Genomic DNA, 21,182 nt, shown 5'->3' with positions numbered 1-21,182 from the left:
AAGTTAGGCATATACACTACATACACACTGTAGGAGTGGGACCAGTGTCTAGCCAGTGCCTGGCACTCAGAAGAGGGGATGTCAGTGCTGAATATGTATGGGCAGATCAGGCCAGAAGATCTACGGTGCAGGAAGAAGTGATGAGACAGTGAGACAGTGAGACACTGGGGAAACTGAGTGTATCTGAAGAATATAAAGAGAAACAAGCTCGGCCAGCATGGCTTAGTGTTTGAGCGTTGACCTATAAACCAGAAGGTCATGGTTGATTCCCTGGCAGGGCATATGCCCAGGTGTAGCTCAATCCCCAGTGTGGGGCATGCAGGAGGTAATCGATCAATAAGTCTCTCTTATCATTGATGTTTCTATCTCTCTTTCCCTCTCCCTACTTCTGGTGGTATATATGAGAGGGAAGGCAGCAGTGTGCTCTCCCACTGGAAAGTCACCTGCAGGAAGGTAGCAATCATGCCTCTTCTTCACCGCTAACATGCCCAGTGTCCATGCCAGTGCCCGGACCATTGTGCACATGCTGTAAATGTTGGTTAGATGTATGAACCAGAGTCATCTAGTGTTCTTTCTACAACTTCTTTTTTGATAGATAACAGATTTAAATTTTGAAACATTTCAAATATAAAGAAAATAGGATAACATATTCTTCACCAAAATTTGACACAGGATAACACTGTTATTTTGACTTTTTTGAGTCTAATAGTAAGGGACATTCCATATCAGACAACTCCAAAAACTTTAATAATAAGTATATGTCTTTGAGATGACACTGTCACTGTTCAAAATTACTCATTTCAAGTTCAAGGTGAAGTAACTAAATAATTCTGGAAAAGTTCTGGGGTAGGTTGGGAGATAACCAAAGTGAAATGATGGACCCAGAACATCCTATATAATAAAAAGGTAATATGCAAATTGACCATCACTCCAACACACAAGATGGCTGCCCCTATGTGGACACAAGATGGCCGGCAGGGGAGGGCAGCTGTGGGCGATCAGGCCAGCAGGGGTGGGCAGTTGGGAGGGACCAGGCCTGCAGGGGAGGGCAGTTAGGGGTGACTGGGTTGGCAGCGGAGGGCAGTTGGGGGGGACCAGGCCTGCAGGGGAGGGCAGTTGGGGGGCGACCAGGCCAGCAGGGTAGGGCAGTTAGGGATGACCAGGCCAGCAGGGGAGGGCAGTTAGGGGGGACCAGGCTGGCAGGGAAGGGCAGTTAGGGGCAATCGGGCCAGCAGGGGAGCATTTAGGCATTGATCAGGCTGGCAGGGGAGTGGTTAGGGGGTGATCAGGCTGGCAGGCAGAAGTGGTTAGGGGCAATCAGGCAGGCAAGCAGGCAGGCAAGCGGTTGAAAGCCAGCAGTCCTGGATTGTGAGAGGGATATCTGACTTCCTATTTAGGCCCATTCTCACCAGGATCGAGTCTAAATGGGCAGTTGGACATCCCTCGAGGGGTCCCAGATTGGAGAGGGTGCAGGCTGGGCTGAGGGACACACACACACACCCCACCCCCTCATGCACCAGGCCTCTAGTATACACATATGTACATATACATATACATGCACACGTGTGTACATGTACACAGACATACACACATGCATATACACATGTACACACATGCATACACTTGAATCAGTGTAGAGTGAGTAAAGAGCAGTGGGTGTTAGTGGTAAGACTGCTATCTATCTGCACTGTTCTCTCACCTGAGAACTGGAGGAGGGCTGGGTATTGTGTCTCAGCCAGGTAAGTGCTCATGAAAATAAAAACCTGTCAGCTGGGTTGTCAGTGGCTGCCTCCCTTGAATTCCTTCCCAGCCCACTGTTTTCACCCCTGGAGACTCCCCAGTGGTTACAGGGCAACCCCAGATTGACCAGCAAGCTCCACATTGACCCAGAAAGGTCACCAAGTAAAACTAGGACCCTAACACTGCAGGAAATCCAAGGACTCAAACCCATAACCCTTTCAACCTCCAAGCTTCCCGTGGCCCTCAACTGTGAGGGTATGTGCTAAAAAAGTCACCTTGCCAGCTGGTGTGGCTCAGTGGTTGAGCATCGACCTGTGAACCAGGAGGTCAAGGTTGATCTCTCGGTTAAGGGCACATGCCCAAGTTGTGGGCTCGATCCCCAATGTGGGGTGTGCAGGAGGCAGCCAATTAATGATTTTCTTTAATCATTGATGTTCCTCTCTCTCTCTCTCTGCCTCTTCCTCTCTGAAATCAATATATAATATATATATATATATGTTTTAAAGTCACTTTCTTATCAACTCAAAGCAACAGACCTGCTTTTAACTTTAAGCTTCACATTGAAGGTGAGACCAAAAATTAATTATAAAAAGTGAAAGAAGTGAGTATCAGAGTCAGAGTCTTTCTGATTCGTTTTCAATTTCCTGTGAGAATCTACACAGCCCTCCACTACCCATACTATCTCCCCTAATAATCCTTCCTCCTGAAAACCAGGTATAGAGAGCCCGCTATTCACACCATTTGGAGCTGTTACATCGCCACCAAAGCATTAACATAACGGCTGCAAGATCATTATAAGTCAGCAGAGTTCCTGGAAAGGTGAGAACAAATTTTATTAAAAGAACAGACAGCCGAAGTTTCACGCGGCTACGCAGATGAACATCACATTTGCTTCTTGGATAAAGTTTCCATTTTTGAAGCTAAACTTTCAAAGGGAAGAAAAATAGCATCTGCCTGCAGATGGAGCCAAGAAAATAATATATAGGAGCTAATGCTGAGTTGAAAGTAATGGTAATGATATTAAGCAATGCGGATTTATAGCCCATTCACAACGACACAGTTGTTTTTGATTTCAGTTCATTAAGACCATTTTGTTTCTCTTCTGCTACCACATGCAAGTTTCAAAAAAAAAAGAAAAAGAAAATAGATACATATATTTTTGGAGGGATCCCAGACTCCAGCATTTCAATGTCAGTGGGAAAGAACAAAGCCGAATGCACATCCTGCCACGGGGATTGCATTTGTCAGCTGCTGTACTTACTACAGTTATTCAGACTGGTGTTGGGGTCACAACGAGAGCTACCAGCACATGAATCAAGGCAGGAATTGTAGAGGCATGTTTGGCCGCCTTCTTGACATGGAGTCTGACCTACAGGGGGGGAAAGGTACATGCGCTTTCATCATCTGTAAATTCCTGACGCTGGGATCTAAAGGATCGAGGCTGTCTGGTGGAGCTGAGGAATGACACAACTTTAATTTCCTTCCAATGTCTCCAAGAATATTGAACACATGTTGAATAGATGCTTTCTGGTTTAATTTTCCTGGCAACTAAATACGACACAATTATTTCAAAAGGATTCTGTAGGAATGAGGAAATAAGAGGCAACCTATCACACACACACACACACACACACACACACACACACACACACACACACACACGTTGTTGCTTTTAATGAAAAAAGAAAAGAAAAGATAGTGTTTTATATTTACATGGGTGCATATATTTGATTACAAAATAAAATTTAAAGAGAGACCAATATAAAGATCCTGAAATTGTGAATATTAAATGATATTATTTTAAAGACTCATTTGCTCCCAACTCTAGTCTTCCCTTTGAAAGAAAATATTTTCCCCAATAATAAGTAGGGCATCAACACCAACACAACAAGGACGCTATCAGAGTACAAGTCCTGTGCAGCTGTTACCCCTATTTTCTGTGTGTCCTTGGAAAGCAATGCCGGCCGAGCCATGATGACCTGAGAATTGGGTTTCTAGTTCCCAAATGAAAGACCACAGTAACGTCAACCTAATGACTTTTCCTTAAGGTATGTACAGAGGAAACTGGTTTTCCCATTGATTTCCTGGTCATTTGTAGATTACATGGATAAGATAATAAATTACTGCCCATTCTCTTTCCATCTCTCTGCTGTTATATTCAGTTACTTTCAGAAATGTCAGCTGGAATCTAGAGACTCTTGCAAGGCATTTTAAAGTATAAATGATAGTATGTGGACACACACAGTCATTCTTATCTATAACTAGAGGCCTGGTGAACGAATTTGTACATGGGTGGGGTCCCTCAGCCTGGCCAGTGATTGGGGCTGATGGGGGTGGGGTGGCCAGCCAGCCATGGGGAGGGACCATGGGAGGTTGGCCCCAGCAGCAAGCTAACCAACGGCCGATTCCGCGAGGAATCGGGCTCCCTCCTCCCTCCTGTCTGGGTCCTGGGTGCGGGTGAACCAGATTCGGGGCTGTCAGGGTCTCAGCAGCAAGGTCTGGGTCAGTGTGCATCATAGCTACCGGCCGGTTGGCCAGTTGTTCCGGTTGTTTGGTCCTAACGGTTGCTTAGGCTTTTATATATATAGATTCTCAGATAATTTGTATTATACTGGACTCTTTCTCCTTTACAAGTACCATTAATGTACAATATATCATAGCCTTGCAGAGATGTCATTCTTTTCCTTTTTTTTAATGACAGTAGAGTAAAAAAAATTTTTTTGCAAGGCAAGCCAGGCTAATTTCCACACGTTTAGTCTCTTAAATAAATTTCATAAGACAACATGCATTCATTAGTTCAGTATATGAGTGCCTGCTATGTGACAAATTTATGTGACAAGGCACTGAGCCTTAAAAGATATAAACGCTGACAGTTTATGCTCTAATTAGGGATGCCATCATGAACAGAACCTTTCAACGCTATGTGATCATTACTTTACTGGAGGTCCATTTAAGGGAACCAAGCAAGGGCAGGAAGGGGAAAGCCTCTCAAAGAAGTTCTTCAGGCAGATGGGGCAAGTTAGGACAAGAGGGAAGGATGGGTTTCCCAGGCAGAGAGCGGAACATGCAAAGGCCCGGGGCAGGCAAGTGCAGAGGCTGGAGTCGCTGGAGTCACTGGAGCCTCGGGAGACTAGACAGGAAGGCAGAGAGCCCCCCCGAGGGTGATAAAGGCCTACATTTTCAATGGGGCCCAAGCCCTGGGAGAAGGGGGTCCCTGCTCCCCTCCCCAGCCCTGTCAGGCACAACCAGCCTGCAGTCACTGCTGACAATCCTCCTGCAGCTGCAAGTTCCTCTTCCCTCTCGCCCTCTAATGCAGTGGCCCCTCCCAGCACCCTAAGCAAGCCCCGCCCCATCCCTCCTTGGGACTTCGGGCTAAGAGGCTCCCTCTGTCTGAAATGCTTTTCCCCATCCCACGCTCCTTTGTTACCTCCACTCATTCTTCAGATCTTAGTTCCAATATCTCTTCCTCAGGGAAGCGTCCCTGGGGCCCTTTGCCAGGGCACCACCCCATGTCAGGTCTCCTAGCACCCTGCCTCCCCCACGGCGACTTCACTTCCTGGGTAGACATCAACATGCATCTAATTGTCTCTCCCCCCTGCTCGGGGCCTGAACGCTGTTTTACTTGGCTCTAAATTCCCAGTGGTTGACCACATTATTAGCCCCACAATACACATTTGTTAAGTTGACTTCATTAGAGTAAATAATATAAAGATGCTAAAATTTTACTTTTTGACCCATTTTATCTTGTGACTTTCTTACATCTCACACCTGTAAGAAAACAACTGACAAATCCTGCCCTTGTGTAGTGAAGAATCCAATATGATTTCAAACAGACTTGAATTCTGTAGGAAGAAAGAACAACTTGATCCAAAGAGAGGTTTGTGGTTGTAGAAAAGGATTTCCTTCTGAATTTTTAAATTGTTAAAAACTTAGCGCTGCTTATGTATCTTTTAATGTAATACAGTGGTGATGAAAAGGCTCTCCCTTTATGTCTCAAATGCTTTTTTCATTAAAGCTATTCTAATGATCTATATTCATTATGACAAACTAATTTAGCTACAGATGACCCATCTCGTTAGCTGGGGATAGATATACACAGCCAAGACATGCTTCAACATAAAGGCCGTGTAATAATAGCAAATATTAATTGAGTTCTCACTACATGTCAGTAATGATGTGATCATTATTCTGAGTTTACAGACATGGAAACTGAGACATCGGGGTTAAGTAACTCGCCTAAAATCAACCAGATAGTGGGTAACACAGCTGGGTTTGAATCAGGCAGCTGGGCGACAACAGCCATACTCTTAACCAGGCTATGAAGGTCAATGGCAAGGTCACTAGGACATAAAAGCATTGATTTTTAAGTCTAGAAATATTCTTACCAGCCTGTGCTGAGAGACACTTCTACATAAACTGGGGCTTAAAATGATCAGCATGAAACTTGCTTTTCTGACAAAAATGGTCACATTTGAAAAACCAATTCATTTGATTTATGTTTTCTCTTTGAGTTTCACAGATGGAGATCAGACTCCTTTTAAAGTGTGTTTAAGTGTATTGCCTGGTAATGTGAGGCATTGAACTGCATCTCTGGGCATGTGACTCTATGAAGCTGTTACATTTAATTTCAGAAGTCAGTTCCTGCTAATTGGAATCTAATTTAATCAAATACCATATACTAAAATCTTTATCACAGCATTGCTTTTCCCCATCGGTTACCTGACTCTCCCCATGCTGTATAAGTGTTTAACCTCTACCTTTCACCCTTGCGAATGATATTTCAGTGGGAGTTGCTTGAGGAAATCCTCAACAGGCTGTTTTCTGGCTGACGGGGCTGTGAGGGCCACTGCGGTAGGCAATCTGGAAATTTTCACGTGGGAATCCTATTTATGCATCCGGTTAACTTCCAACACTGCTCGGTTCCCAGGGGAAGGCCCAACGTGAAGGCATGCTTCGGGGGGGGGGGGGGCAGAGCACACACTTACTGTAGCTGCAGTTCTTCTCATCACTGCCGTCCTTGCAGTCCTCGTCCCCATCGCACCGGAAAGTGCTGGGGATGCACTGGCCGCTCCTGCACTCCACCAGGCCCTGGCTGCGGCAGGCTGGGGGAAGCCAGAACAATATTCCTTTATTAACTTTTGGTCGAGAATATGTTTGTATATTTTCAGAAAACAACTCCAAGACCATGTGGATTCCGGCAACAGAGAGGAATTGACAGGACTACTCCAGACATGAAGACAGAAGAGAAGCAGTCCAGAGATGGAAGACGCTGACGTTGCCTTGCCATACTAGCAGTCAGCAGCTGTGCGTCCCTGCAGGTTGCCCAGGACCAAACCAGAAAGGGTCGGACCTGCATTACCACCATTTGTCCACCATCCATAACTGTAATGTCAGTGCTGACATGTACACATAAGGAACTGTTTGACATTGAAATTGGGTCTCAAAAGAACTGTTGGCCCAGAAAGAAACTCACTACAGACTGATTCATTTGCCTTTCAGCATAACCATTATTGCTTGTCTCATTTTCGGTTCTTACAAGTGTATTTCTAGTAGCACATGATCTCACTCATCTAGGGGAAATGATGAACAACATAGAGTGATGAACAAGAACAGACCCAGAGACAAGGAGGCATGGATCAGACTGTCAGACCTCAGAGGAAGGGTCGGGGAGGGTGGGGGTAAAGGGGAGAGATCAACCAAAGGACTTGTGTGCAAGCATATGAGCCTAACCAGTGGTCAAGGACAACAGGGGGGTGAGGGCATGCATGGGGAGGGGTTTGGGATGGGAATGGGGGGATGAGGACAAATATGTGATACCTTAATCAATAAAGAAATTTAAAAAAAACAATAGTCACGTGGTTTGCTAGCCCTTCTCTCAATCTGTAGGTCTTAGAAACAGTTCCTGTTTTCCTGGCTTCGCCAGGAAATGGAGTGTTCTGACTACTTGAGTGTTCTGTATAAAGGAATGAATGCCTCACTAATTTAAAAACAACAAGGCCAAGTGTTTCTGAAATGGAATGGTTTCTCTCTAGAATTTCTCATGCCTTGTTAAATGGCACTTGCTGCGGATTTACTTTATTTGATAATCTCACGATGGGAAGTAATATTAATGATGGTGGTAGTGAGGCTACTATTATAAAAGGCACGACTTATTAAAAGTTTACTCTATGGCAATAGCTTTGTTAGGGGCATTCTGTATTTAATCTCAAATCCCCACAACAGGCTTGCAAGGGAGATATTATCGACCTGGCTTGGAATAGGAAACTGAGCTTAGAGAGTTTAGTGGCTGTGTCACAGTCACATGGCTGTTACAAGGGCGGGCGGGAATGTGCAGGCAGGTTCCTCAGAGTCCTAGGCCAGCCTGTCACTCCAGACAGCCTGACCTACTGAGCCAATGAAATGAAGCATATGAAAGCGCACGCAGATACCTAGCATACAATAAACACTTTATTTCAAAACTTGCTTGGGACAGCTGACATTTGAAATGGATGGTATAGTGGCCATTAATCGCCCGGTTCCTAAACGTTGTCTAAATTCTATCACTATCATCTTTTAGAGCATCGGAAACCATGTTTCACATGACCTCAGCCTCCACCGAGCTGCTGTTGAACATTAAAAGTCCCTATTCTTGAATCGAGGCTCATCACCGGAATCGTTGTACATGAGCATCATGTCCTTGCTTTCCCCAGATCAGCCAAGATACAGTCTGCTCTGGGTCACTGTGTTCCACTAAGCAAGGACTCGGGGATATTCCAGTTCATTTTCAATTCAGGGAAAGGGAAAGTCCAGCATTGCATTTGATAATTTATATGACTTTTCTTATGTCAAAATACAAACCATGCACCCTGCATTTCTATTGTTGCCTCAAATTATAGGCAACTTAAATATTCAATATCTTATATGCCAACATTTTTTTCTACTTGTATTGGACAGCAAAAGATGAAATAAAAAGTGTAATGCATGCAACCATGCATTAAATGCATCATATTAACTCTTTCAGGTCCAATTACTTGCTTTTTAACACCTAGCTGCTTCTATTCAATCATTCTCTTAGTCTCTACTGAGTATAGTGCAGTTTCTAAAGGAAAAAAACAATTAGTAGCCATACTTGATTTTATTCCCTAGATAGTGTAACAGCTACCTGGAGACTGTTCACTCACCCAGAATACGGCAGGCAGTAAAGTTCCAACTGTTTTCACTCTCTGTGTAAGTCTATGAACATCGAATGCTCTCTTCTCTCTGGCAATTCTCTCCATGTTCTCCTACAAATCGTGCCTGAGAACATGTTTGGAGGCTCTTGCAAGGAGGCTCAACCCACTCATGTGTCATTTGCAATAGAAAAGGCCCCCAGCCTCTGGGGAGAGCATCCCCTTTGACAAAGTCACGGGTGCAGAAAGGGGACGCGGGAGCAAAGAGAGAAAGAAAACAGCCACCTGCTGGGCCAGATCCAGCCAATAAAGCTTGACGTTCTGGGGAGAAACGTGTGGAGGTCAAGTGCATTAACTACATTGTCATTGCCCTCACACCATTCCATTATTATCTTTCTAGGCAAGGACCAAGGTACAAGGATCTTTCCCTTGGAAGGCTGTTTAGGTAGTGAAGCTGGAGTGTGTTGGTCTACGCAGGCAAGAAATGGACAAATAAGCAAACAAAATCCTAGGGCACTCACAGCAGTTGACCTCGTCAGACTTGTCCAGGCAGTCCTGGTCGCCGTCGCACACCCACTCCATCGCGATGCAGCGCCCATCTCCACAGCGGTGCTCCTTCGTGGGGCTGCAGTCTGGGGAAGGGAAAGTCCGCGCGATGCAGGGAACCAGCGTGACGGGCACTTAGCCCGGTCGGGCTCATGGTTCCAACTGAGGAGCATCTATTCCAATTGCCCCAACACCTCCAGCAACGTTCCCATGCTGGGTCTGGCACAATGCACCTCCCAGCCAAGCCTGTGGGCTCCTCGGCACCGTCACTATGACCCAAGTATCTGTTTTTCAGATGAAACCCTGTCCAGCTTTCTCAGGACCCACGGCTATTTTTGTTGCTGTTTATTGTTTTGCCACTCTTTTCTTTCCTTATGAGAAACATGTGATTTTACGCTGGCTCCAATAAACAGAACTGTGATTTGGATTTCACAAGGTAGAGAGCTGGTTGGACATATTTGTGACGGCTTTGTCGTGTTTTCAGACACACGCAGTCTCAGGAACTCTTCGATCATACTCCTGAGCCTTTCCCTACATTCCTCCCAATAGTCTCCAATGCTAAATACTGTCTCACCCCATTGGCCCAGTGCCCCTCGTCATCCCAGCTTTCCCTTTGTCCATGTTACAAAGTTCCTATGTCATTCAATATCTAACCTAAACATTTTGAAGTTAATCACAAAGTCAAAAAGGTAAATAAGCAAGGGAAATTTTGCTGGTTTTCATTCAAGAGATGGCACTCAAAATTGAACAAGACCCTTTAAAAGGTAGGTTCATTCTTTAAAAGATAAGTTTTTGTACATAAAATAAATGTGCCATCTTAACCCTACATGTCACTACTACAGAAGAGGGCATGCAGGAGGCAGCCAATTGATCTCTCTCTCTCTCTCTCTCTCTCTCTCTCTCTCTCTTCCCCTCTCCATTCCTCTCTCTCTAAAAATAAATAAAACCATATTTTTTTTAAAAAAATAAGGGGGCTCAAGGGACAAATACTATATCTTTCTGCAAAAATTTTGCTCAAGAGTTCAAGATCTAAACATGAGCCACCAGAAGAACCAGAGAAGAAACACAACACTTTTAAGGAGAAAATAATAATAACATATTAACAACCTGCAGCGGCCTTTCCACTCCATTTCTGTAGCATTCCCTCAGTATGACTGTGTATTTCAGAGGCATTACATTCATACATAAGACATAATTGGAAAAACACCTCCCCTTTCTAAAATTAAGAAACCAACCATTTTATAATTTAACCTGCTAATAATCATATTAAAGAACAACAAGCTACATGTTCTTGTGATACATTCTGAAATGTTTCATGAAAACCTTGGGAAGACAATGCTGCTTACCACAGTTTTGTTCATCACTCAGGTCCCCACAGTCATCATATCCATCACACACAAGGCTGTAATTAAGACACTTGCCCGTGTGACAGCGGAACAGATTCTGGCTGCAATCTGAAAATAAGAGAAACCACTCAAGCACCATCTGAACAGAACGTGATGTTACAGTAGCACTCTATCTATGTAGCAAAAGCATATCAACAGGAGGGAAACCACAGTGACAACCTGGGCCACGCCTGGTGCTGTACAGGTAAGGAGACTGGTGCAGAGAGATCCAATGACTTGCTCAAGGTCACATAACAAGCTACTGCAGAGCCAGGACTAGGACCCTCTGGCTCCCAAGCTATTGCTTTTGTCACTTTCTGAGTCTTCACCTTAGGTCCCCTGAAAGCTCCTTTATAGTCAAATATGAGAAATGATATTCTCAAGTCATGATAGTTCCTCAGGAAGTTCATGTTCATACAGAAGCAATGACTTTAGTAGAGGGTAAGTAGCTATTTCCTAAAAAATGTTTCATTTGCAATGAAAGTCTAGTTTTATCCATGATAAGCATAAACACAACAGAGAGAAAAACTTATTTTGATTATAGAATCATTACTTACTTTTATACAAACACGATCCCTTAAGTCAATGGAGTGACCCTTAAATAAGCAAGTACTGTCCTAGAGTATGGCAGCAAGATAAGAATGAGTGGTATGCAGCTTCAGGAAGCATACAGTTTAATGTTAGAATGAACAACATGTGAGGAAATTTTAATAAGAAGATACGTCTTGTTTTTGGGCAGAACAGAACTCATATCCTAGTTCTGCCATCACTAGCCATGGGAATTTGAGTGTAGTAGTTAAAAATCTGAGTCTGTGAACTGACCTATGAAACTGGTATGAGATCATTAGTTAATACACCTTGAAAATAGAGATTAATAAAATAATGTGTGTAAGATGTCAAGATAATTCAATAGGAAAAGAATATTCTCCAACAGATGGTAATAGAATAATTAGATTTTAAGTGTACAAAACTCAACTCTGACCTTTACCTCAAATTGTACACACAAATTATCTCAAAATGGATCATAGACTTAAGTGTAAAAGCCAAAATTATGAAGCTTCTAGAAGAAAATATAGGGGAGAAAACTTTGTTCTTTGACCTTGGATTAGAAAAACAATTCTTAGATATGCCAACAAAGCATATGCCATGAAAGAAAAGTTAATAAATGGACCTCACAAAGTTAAAAATATCTGCACGTCTAAAAATATTAAGTTCTGTATTTGAATTTCTGAGCATGCATCAATTTTATAAAAACAAGACAGTATTCTCTTAAAAATGTATTTTACACAATTATTACATTATTTAAATGGAAGTTCTTTCTAATAAACATTATTCAAAAGTAAAAAAATAATTAAAATTAAAATGCTGTTAAGAGAATGAAGAGAATAGCCAAAGAACACATATGCATAGCCCATGGACACAGACAACAATGTGGTGAAGGCTGGAGGGAGGTGGGGGCAGGGTCTGGTTGGAGAGGGACAAAAGGGGGAAATTAGGGGATATCAGTAATAATGTCAACAATAAAAATAAAATATTATTTAAAAAAAAGAAAATGAAAAGATAGACAAGCTATATACTGAAAAAATATTTGCACATCATGTATGTGATAAAGTATACACGGAACTCTTACACTCAATAATAATAAGTCCCAATTACAAATTAGCAAAAGACTTGAATTGAAAGTCTTCACAGGAGACATACAAATGGCAAATTGGCACATGAGAAGGTGTTCAATATAATTAGTTATTAAGGAAATGCAAATTAAAACCACAATAAGATACTATTATACACCTCCAAAATGGCTATAATAAAAAAAGACAGACAATAGCAAGTATTGGCAAGGATTCTGAAAAACTGAAACTCTCATATATCACTAGTGGGAATGTAAAATTATAATGCCACCGTCTAAAGCTGTTTGGCAGCTTCTTAGAAAGTGAGCTATAACTTTACCATATGATTCATGAATTCTACCCTTAAAAATCTACCCAAGAGCAATGAAACATATATCCACACAGAGACTAGTATGTGCATTGTTCATAACAGCATTATTCATAACAGCCCGAAACTAGAAACAATCCCAACACTCGACTGGTGAATGGATAAGTAAGATGTAGTATACTCATATGATGGGATACTATTCAGAATTAAAAGTATTGAACTAGTGATACATGTGACAGCATAGATGAACCTCAAAAACATTATGCCAAGTGAAAGAAACCAGACACAAAGACTACAGGCTGTGTGATCCACTTATAAAATTTCCATAAAAAGCAAACTTATAGAGTCAGAGATCAGAGCCGTGGTGATCTGTGGGTGGAGAAGTAGAAGTGCTTCTCTGGGGACTGACTGCGAATACCAGTAGGTGGGGAGGAAATCTGGGGGGAGATGAAGAAGTTCTAGAAGTGGATTGTGGTGATGGTCGCACAACTCTAAATTTACTGAAAACCAACGGGATACATTTATGGTTTGTAAATTATACCTCAATAAAACTGCAAAACTGTTTTAAATTAATATATGTAAAAAATACCTGCATTGATTAGAAAGTAGATTTCTTAAGTGTATTATCTTTTCCCTTATTTGAAGTGAAGTCAGTACAAAAATAGATCCTTGAGTCTGGAGAGAGATCACGGAAGATGGGCAGAAGTGTGGATGGCATTAAAACTTCACCATGTTTCAGGTAGAGGGAATAACAAGGACATGGAAGAGGAGAGAAATAAGGGTACATTTGAGGATCAGTCTACTTGGCTGATGAAGACCAAGCATCTAGTCGTCAGTAGTACAGTCCCCTGAATTCCAGCTGATCATTTCTCCTGAAGCGGAAGCCTTGTCTCATACAATGGGCTCTATTCTTTTAAAGTAAGTTACTTAAATGCTTTAGAATAACATCATTTTAGAAACAAAATGAGCCTTAGAAGTCATCTGTTCAGCACCCTCATTAAGAAGGTGTTTTGTGTACACAAACACACATACATGTGAACACATAGGCTCACACTTATATACATGAAGAAATTGTTAGTATTCATTTTCATGTCCCCCAGGCTGAATAATTTTCAAATGAGATTAACCATCATAAGGAAAAATATAAGAACTAAAAAGAGGTTCCAGTTTCACCTTGAGAGAGCTGTACTACTTCCTCCCACTCAGCAGAGGGCGCTAACTCCCCACTCTGCACCCAATCGCTGACTGGGACTACTGCACATGTGCTAGCTGAGTCGGAAAAAGGTTCTGACCTTTGTGTTCTTGCCCACCAAGCAGAGTTGGGAAATCTGTGCATCAAGATACATGTATTTTCTTGAAAATTTATAAAAGGTCTTTTTTCAGTTTTCTTTTGTTTTCACCTAAATTACTCTTGTGGGATGTTCTAGTATGCTAGAATATGTAATAACTAGAGGCCCAGTGCACGAAATTCGTGCACGGAGGGGGGTTGTCCCTCAGCCCAGCCTGTACCCTCTCCAATCTGGGACCCCTCGAGGGATGTCCGACTGCCCATTTAGGCCCAATTGATCAGGCTTAAACGGGCAGTCAGACATCCCTCTCACAATCCAGGACTGCTGGCTCCCAACTGCTTGCCTGCCTGCTTTCCTGATTGCCCCTAACCGCTTCTGCCTGCCAGCCTGTTTGCCCCCAACTTCCCTCCTCTGCTGGCCTGGTCACTCCTAACTGCCCTCTCCTGCAGTGTTGATCACCTCCAACTGCCCTCCCTTGCAGGCTTGGTCCCTCTCAACTGCCCTCCCTTGCAGGCCAGGTGCCTCCCAACTGCCCTCTCCTGCTGGCCATCTTGTGGTGGCCATCTTGTGTCCACATGGGGGCAGGATCTTTGACCACATGGGGGCAGCTATATTGTGTGTTGCAGTGATGATCAATCTGCATATTACTCTTTTATTAGATAGGATAGAGGCCTGGTACAGGGGTGGGGGACAGCTGGTTTGCCCTGAAGGGTGTCCCGGATCAGGGTGGGGTACCCTTGGGGCATGGGGCGGCCTGAGCGAGGGGCCTGTGGTAGTTTGCAGGCGGGCCACGCCCCCTGGCAACGCAAGCGGAGGCCCTGGTATCTGGAATTTATTTTCCTTCTACAATTGAAACTTTGTAGCCTGGAGCAGAGCCAAGTCTGGGGCTCCCTCCGAGGCCCACAGCCATTTGTGTTGGGGTTATAATTGAAACTTTGTTGCCTTAAGCGGGTGGGCCCGGCCAGGGTGTGCGGAAAGCTTTGCTTCCCCTGTTGCCGGGAGCAACCCTGGCCTGCTCTCTCAAGCTCCGTTCTGCCTCCATTTCTGTTTGAATTTGTTTACCTTCTATAATTGAAACTTTGTAGCTTGAGTGGAGGCTTAGGCCTGGCAAGGGCAGGTGGAAAGCTTGGCTTCCTCTGTTACCTAGGAAACCTTGCTCTCTGTGGCTGTAGCCATCTTGGTTGGGTTAATTTGCATACTTGCTCTGATTGGATGGTGGGCGTGGCTTATGGGTGTGGCTTGTGGGTGTGTTGGAGGTATGGTCAATTTGCATATTTGTCTATTATTAGGTAGGACAAGTATTCTCAACTTGACCATTAATGCCAAAGTACTCGCATTCCCTGAAAGTGGTGGTGCGGTGGAGGGGTGGCATATTTTAAGCCATATGAGTTAGGGTTTTTTGTTTTTTTTTTAAGCTGTATATTTCACTTCTTTTGATGGTAGGACTGGGGCATCAAACACTCCTTACAGAATCTGATTAACACACCAAAAATTTCCAATAATTCATGTGTCCTCTGTGAGACCTATTCTAGGATCCCCAGTAATTCACACTAAGACCTCATTTGAGATATTTTTAAATTAATGCTGTCATTTATTAAATCCTACCTAATAAAGAGGGGATATGCAAATTGACCGTCACACTATCACAAAGGATGGCAGTGCCCATAGCCACAAGATGGTGGTGCCCAGTCCCCTCAGTCCTGCTGGAGTCCCCCAGTCCTTTCAGCCCCGCCGGGGTGGGGATGGCAGGCGCATGGTGCTGCTGGACCCACCCTCAGCCCCCCCAGCCTCCCAGGGCTGGCCTGAGGCGCAGGCAAGCCTCGGATGGTGGCTGCCCAGCTGCCCAGCTGCCCAGGGCCACCCGAGGCTCAGGTAACCAGGGCCAGCCGAGGCTTGCACAGCCAGCAGTGCAGCAGCAGAGGTGTGATGGGACGTCGCCTTCCCCTGATCGCTGGGTCACCTCCCGCCCCTGAGGGCTCCCGGACTGTGAGAGAGGGCAAGCTGGGCTGAGGGACTCCCCTCCAGTGCATGAATTTTCTATTTATTTCATAAATGAAGATGACTCAAGCATTAAAGAAAACAATTCCTTATTATTTACACACACAGGTTCAGATTCAACTTTCCACTGTTATGGCTTACTTGGTTAGAAGCCATTCTCAGAGGTTAGATACAAAATTAGCTACATTTGGAAAACAACTTGTTACCTCCCTAAGGTCTGTGTGACTGGTAAACACACAAAACCTGAACTGGAGGCACTGCACAACCAGAAATACATAGCAAATAGCAAAGATCACAGAGCCTTCTTTTAGTGGAGTCAATGTTTATTTGGACCGAAAAGAAATGTTGTCAGTGCAATTTGGGGCCAACGAATGAAAATGTTCAAAAGCTACTTGCTGTGATTTTCTTGCTCAATACAAGCATAATTTTGCATGACCTGAGGTAGATGTTTTTCTAGATACAGATCATTTTTCTTAATGAGAGCTTGATACAAAATGTTACTTCTGAAGTTCTTGCATGCTAATATTTATTTCAGTTTGGCACCTCACACTATTAACTTTTGTCTCTTAAAATGATCATGAGATTAAGGGAGAAAACTAAGGAACAGAAAACCTTTTATCAAGGGTTTCACTCAATTTGCTCAGTCTCCATGAGTCTGTAAACATTAATGTGTTGCCTCATTTCAAGGTTCAAGTATGGATGCTCAATTTCTCCCTGCAAATCCCCTCATTTTCAGATGACCAGGGAGGTTAAATGGTTTGCCCACAGTTGCCCAGCTCACTAATAGCAGGGCTGTGAGATGAATCCAGGCTTCTTGTCTACCTGGGTACTTTTGACTCCTGACTTCTATCTTTAGATAAGGGTTTCTGAATGGAAGTACTGTTGACAATTTGGACTGCATAATTCTTTGTTGGGAGGGGGGGGTGCTACCCAATGCAATGTAGCAGCATCCTTGACCTCAACTCACTAAATGCCAATAGCATTGCTCCCAACTCCTACAGTTGTAAGAATCAAATCCGTCTCCATATATTATAAAAATGTCACCTAGAAGACAAAATTGTCTCCAATAGAGAACCACTATTCTACAGTATCTAAAGATCACCTCTATCCAGAGCCTGGCTTTAATCCATCTTTTTCATCAGCTCTTTCATACCAACCAAACTCCCAGTAACCCTCCTCACAGGACCTCCCTTTCTGTTTACACCACTCTTCTTTTGCTTTGGGACATCTCTTCTAGATTCTTCTAAAATACCACGTTCAATGATCTCTGTGCTTCTATGCCATTTCCTGATTAAATTAAAAGCCTCATGAAGAAAGAAACCATGTCTTAAGAGTCATTATATTTCCTAGGCATCTAGAACATGCTTCCCACAGAGCAGGAATTCAATAGTTGGATAGATTCAGCATAACCAAAATGCCGCTAAACAGACGTGAATTTTCCAGACATCTGAAGCATCTTCCTTCAATGTAGAATGAAATATTTTTATTATTTTGATGGATATATTTCTCATATTTACTTGCATCCCTGTCTTAGTAAAGAGAATATAGTAAGTGCAGTCACTTGTGATGACTGGAAACATCATTTGGAAAACCACCTGAATTAGAGTCCCTCCATGTGGAAATGCTACTGTCAACCCATCTCGATGACAGAGAAAACCAGGGGTAGAGAGGTCGCCTGCCTAACGTCATAGAGCTAGAAACTTTTAAAAGAAAACTTTTCTTAATTTTTAAAATTCCTTATGCTGCATCATTAAATTGTTCCAGGTGGTTGGAAATCTGCTCGTTCTACAAATACTTAGGAGGAGACTGATAAACACAGCAAAATTAGGGGAGAAAGTCGGGAAGCAGTCCCGATACCTGTAATAGACAGTCATCTCCCAAGCATAACAGAGCATCCAAAATAGACATTTGTCCTCGCAGTGATCAGAATATAATCACTCACCAAGTCTTTAGTGGACAAGGGCAAGTCAAAGGCAGCACAGTCCAGAGAAAACAGCATTCGACTTGGCCCCATTCAAGACTGGGTTCACACCTAAGCACTTGGAACCACTGGCAAATGTTTTCATTGCCTTAAGCCTCAGCTTTGCACCTGAACAGAAGGGGGCGAGAATACCTTCTTTGCTGAAGATTAAGTCAAATCGTGGAGGTGCATGCTTCCAGCACAGTTGAGTAGGGAACTCACAAATAAAATACACCTCCCCTTCCTTTCTTTAAAGGCACCCTCCTCCTCCTGCATTGGCCAGAAGCCCTGCACCAGGCTCCTTCCTGCCCCTCATTGGGAAGGCCCAGAACCACGTGCTTCCCGCTCAGAAGTGTCTTATCTGTGGGCTTCCTTTACTCTGATGGCTGTGGTCCCTTCACTGCAGGGTGGGGAGAGCAGGGGGGTGGCACCCTCTACCAGCACACGTGCCGAGATTCCACAGAGGCAGATGACCTTGTGAGGTCAGAAACAATTGCATGCGAAGATGTCAATGGCTGCCCACCATCTTCACAGACAAGGATTCTGAGGAGTGTAGGTCCTCAACGGGCCCGACCAGGTCGTTTCTGAAGTGTGTCCATGAGGAAAGCCCGCATCTTCTTTAAGGAACAGTTCAGCCCCGAAGACATTGCTAAATACCTTCCAGAATAGTAACACCATCCTTGTTGGGCACTGGCTAGGAAAATGCACTCCTTCAAATTCAGTTTCAACGAATGCAGCAGAAAGCTCTCACTGTGTAAACTGCAATGCTCAGCGCAACAGAGAGAGAGGCACCATTCCCATAAATTTGATATAATTCTATTTCAATTCCCTTCCGTGGGTAATTTGCACAGCATTTTCTTGTAAGTCCACAGCAACATTCGCTAATGTAAATACACATCCTACAAAAATGTTTTTTATGTAAAATCATCTGCCATAGGTTTTCCTGAAGAGGGCATTCCAAATTATAAAAACAAATGTCTCAGTGAAAACATCTATGAAAATATGGGTGGCATAACTGAAGTTCCACAGGATGCTAGATATTCTGCAAAATGCATCAGTGCATGAGTGAATAAATAAATATATAAATTAAGCTTTGGGTATCTGTAAACATATAATTTTGAGGAAATACCAAGTTAAGCAAAATGTATGTCTTTTTTTTTTTTTTTTTTTTTTACCTGTGGGATTTCTTAGAATCTTTAAGGCAAAAATATGAATTGTAAGTATCTAAGAAGTAGATCTGATAGAACTTCTCAAACTTACTTTTTCTCTCAAACATTTTTCAAGACTCAGGCACTGTGGAACATCAGTTTGGGAAACACTGATCTGAAATGTTACCATGATATATGGCCTCTCAAAAGTTATGACAAATAAGCATCCTAACCCTTCAGGTGGAAGAAAAGGTGGTCCATTTGACACATAGACCAGAGGAATCATTGTGAGCACTTACAAAGCATTGGCAACTTCTACAAGGAGTAAAACACAGCTTTCTCCATAGTAACTACTGCTGCTCATTTAACCATTAAAAAGCAATTAGAACACAATAGCATATGGTTCTGTTTTGGATGCAGATCCTACGTTGTATTCTTGAGGCTAATTTTTCCTTTTTATCTATTGCTTAAGTGTAAAATGACTTGCAATCTGAATATGTATTTGCTATGGACTGAATGTCTGTTCTCCCAGTGTGCACAGATTGAAGCCCTAGCCCCCAACATGACCATATTTGGAGAGAGGGCCTGTGAGGAGGTCATGCAGGTTGAATGAAGTCATAAGAGTGGGGCACTAATCCAATAGGGTGGTACCCTTGTATGTAGAGGATAAGAGCACCCCCAATCTCTCTCAATATCTCTCTCTCTCTCTCTCTCTCTCTCTCTCTCTCTCTCCCCCTCTCCCTCTCCCTCTCCCTCTTTTACTTCCTTCTACTTCATATTCCTCTCTCCCTTTAAAGAGGTCAGGTGAGCACACAGGAGGATAGCAGCTGCCTACAGGCCGGGAAGAGAACTCTCACCAGACACTGAACCCTGCTGGGCCTTGACCTTGGACTTCCCAGCCTCCAGACAGGTGAGAAACAACTTCCTGCTGTAAAAGTCATGAAGTCTGTGGAATTTTGTGTGGCAGCCCAAGCAAACGAATACAATAGACCAATCCACAAAAAAACGAATCGAATCCATGGTAAGTTAACTGCGGGTGTTTAAGGCTGACCCCACCGAGCTATGGATCTCAGACAGTGAATACCATGGACCACCTTCCGGTTTAGAGGAAGCATAAACAAGCAAGAGGCTAGGCATCTGCTGTGTCGTGAACGTTAAGAATCCTGAGGGCAAAAAAATGTTCCTATTAAAATGTCCTTTTTAAAAAAGTTGACCTTTATACCCTTAAAGCTTTAAAAACAAAAACAAAAATCCTCATCCAAACAAAATAAACGACAAGCCTTCTCCTCATTTTAAGACACTTGATGCAAAAACACTCCCACCCTTGATCTGTTCCAGGGCGGCCGGAGCTGCTGAGTCCTGTGAGCTCAGGCCTGTGGAAGGTGTGCAAACACAGTGCTGCCTGCCCCGGGGAAGGTAAACACGCTCTCCCTTCTGGAAGGCAATCTGCTGCGGTTGTCAGGACGAGGCAATGGAATGGCTGGTTTCCAGGCCCCGGCCTGCCCAGCATCCCTGTCCCCACCCCCCGCGGGACCCCGCGGCCTGACACTCACTGCAGTGAGCCTCGTCGCTCCAGTCGTCGCAGTCGTTGTAGCCGTTGCACTGCAGTTTCCCGGGGATGCAGATCCCGCTGGCGCACAGAAAGCTCTCGCCCCCTCCACAGAACGCTGCAAGGGGAAGGAAAACGACGTCAGAACAGAAGGGACTGATGAATATAATGGAATCAGGGACATAGAAAGGGAGTGGACTGACAATTCTCAGCGGGGAGGGGGTCTGAAGGATGTGGGAAGAGATTGGACAAAGGTCTTACACCGATGAATAAAGCCAGTGGCGAGGGGTAAGGGCATGGGGTGGGGTGGGGAACCAGGTGGAGGGGAAGTATGGGGGGGAAAAAAAGAGGAACACCTGTAATAATCTGAACAATAAAGATTTATTTAAAAAAAAAAAGAAAAACAACGTCAGAATAATGCTTTGGTTTTTTGTTTTTGTTTTTCCTTTTAAAAACAGGAGAAGCAAATAAAGAACAAGAA

At 43.6% G+C, this 21,182-nt stretch overlaps 1 protein-coding gene across 1 annotated transcript in view; it reads right to left on the bottom strand.

The window, feature by feature from the left end:
- The window catches only part of CORIN (corin, serine peptidase), a 192,648-nt gene that overhangs the window by 54,324 nt on the left and 117,142 nt on the right, over window positions 1-21,182 (bottom strand). Inside the window, exons 6-10 of the mRNA XM_008140283.3 lie at window positions 20,706-20,819; window positions 10,781-10,888; window positions 9,410-9,520; window positions 6,726-6,842; window positions 3,002-3,109 (exon numbers count right to left, since the gene is read on the bottom strand). Of these exons, the coding sequence (XP_008138505.3) occupies window positions 3,002-3,109; window positions 6,726-6,842; window positions 9,410-9,520; window positions 10,781-10,888; window positions 20,706-20,819 (558 nt within the window). The remainder of the gene's footprint in view (window positions 1-3,001; window positions 3,110-6,725; window positions 6,843-9,409; window positions 9,521-10,780; window positions 10,889-20,705; window positions 20,820-21,182) is intronic.

This window comes from Eptesicus fuscus, chromosome 2, assembly GCF_027574615.1.
Source record: "Eptesicus fuscus isolate TK198812 chromosome 2, DD_ASM_mEF_20220401, whole genome shotgun sequence".
NCBI lineage: Eukaryota > Metazoa > Chordata > Mammalia > Chiroptera > Vespertilionidae > Eptesicus > Eptesicus fuscus.
Note: the sequence above shows the minus strand (reverse complement) of the source record. Positions and strands in the feature narration are given on the sequence as shown.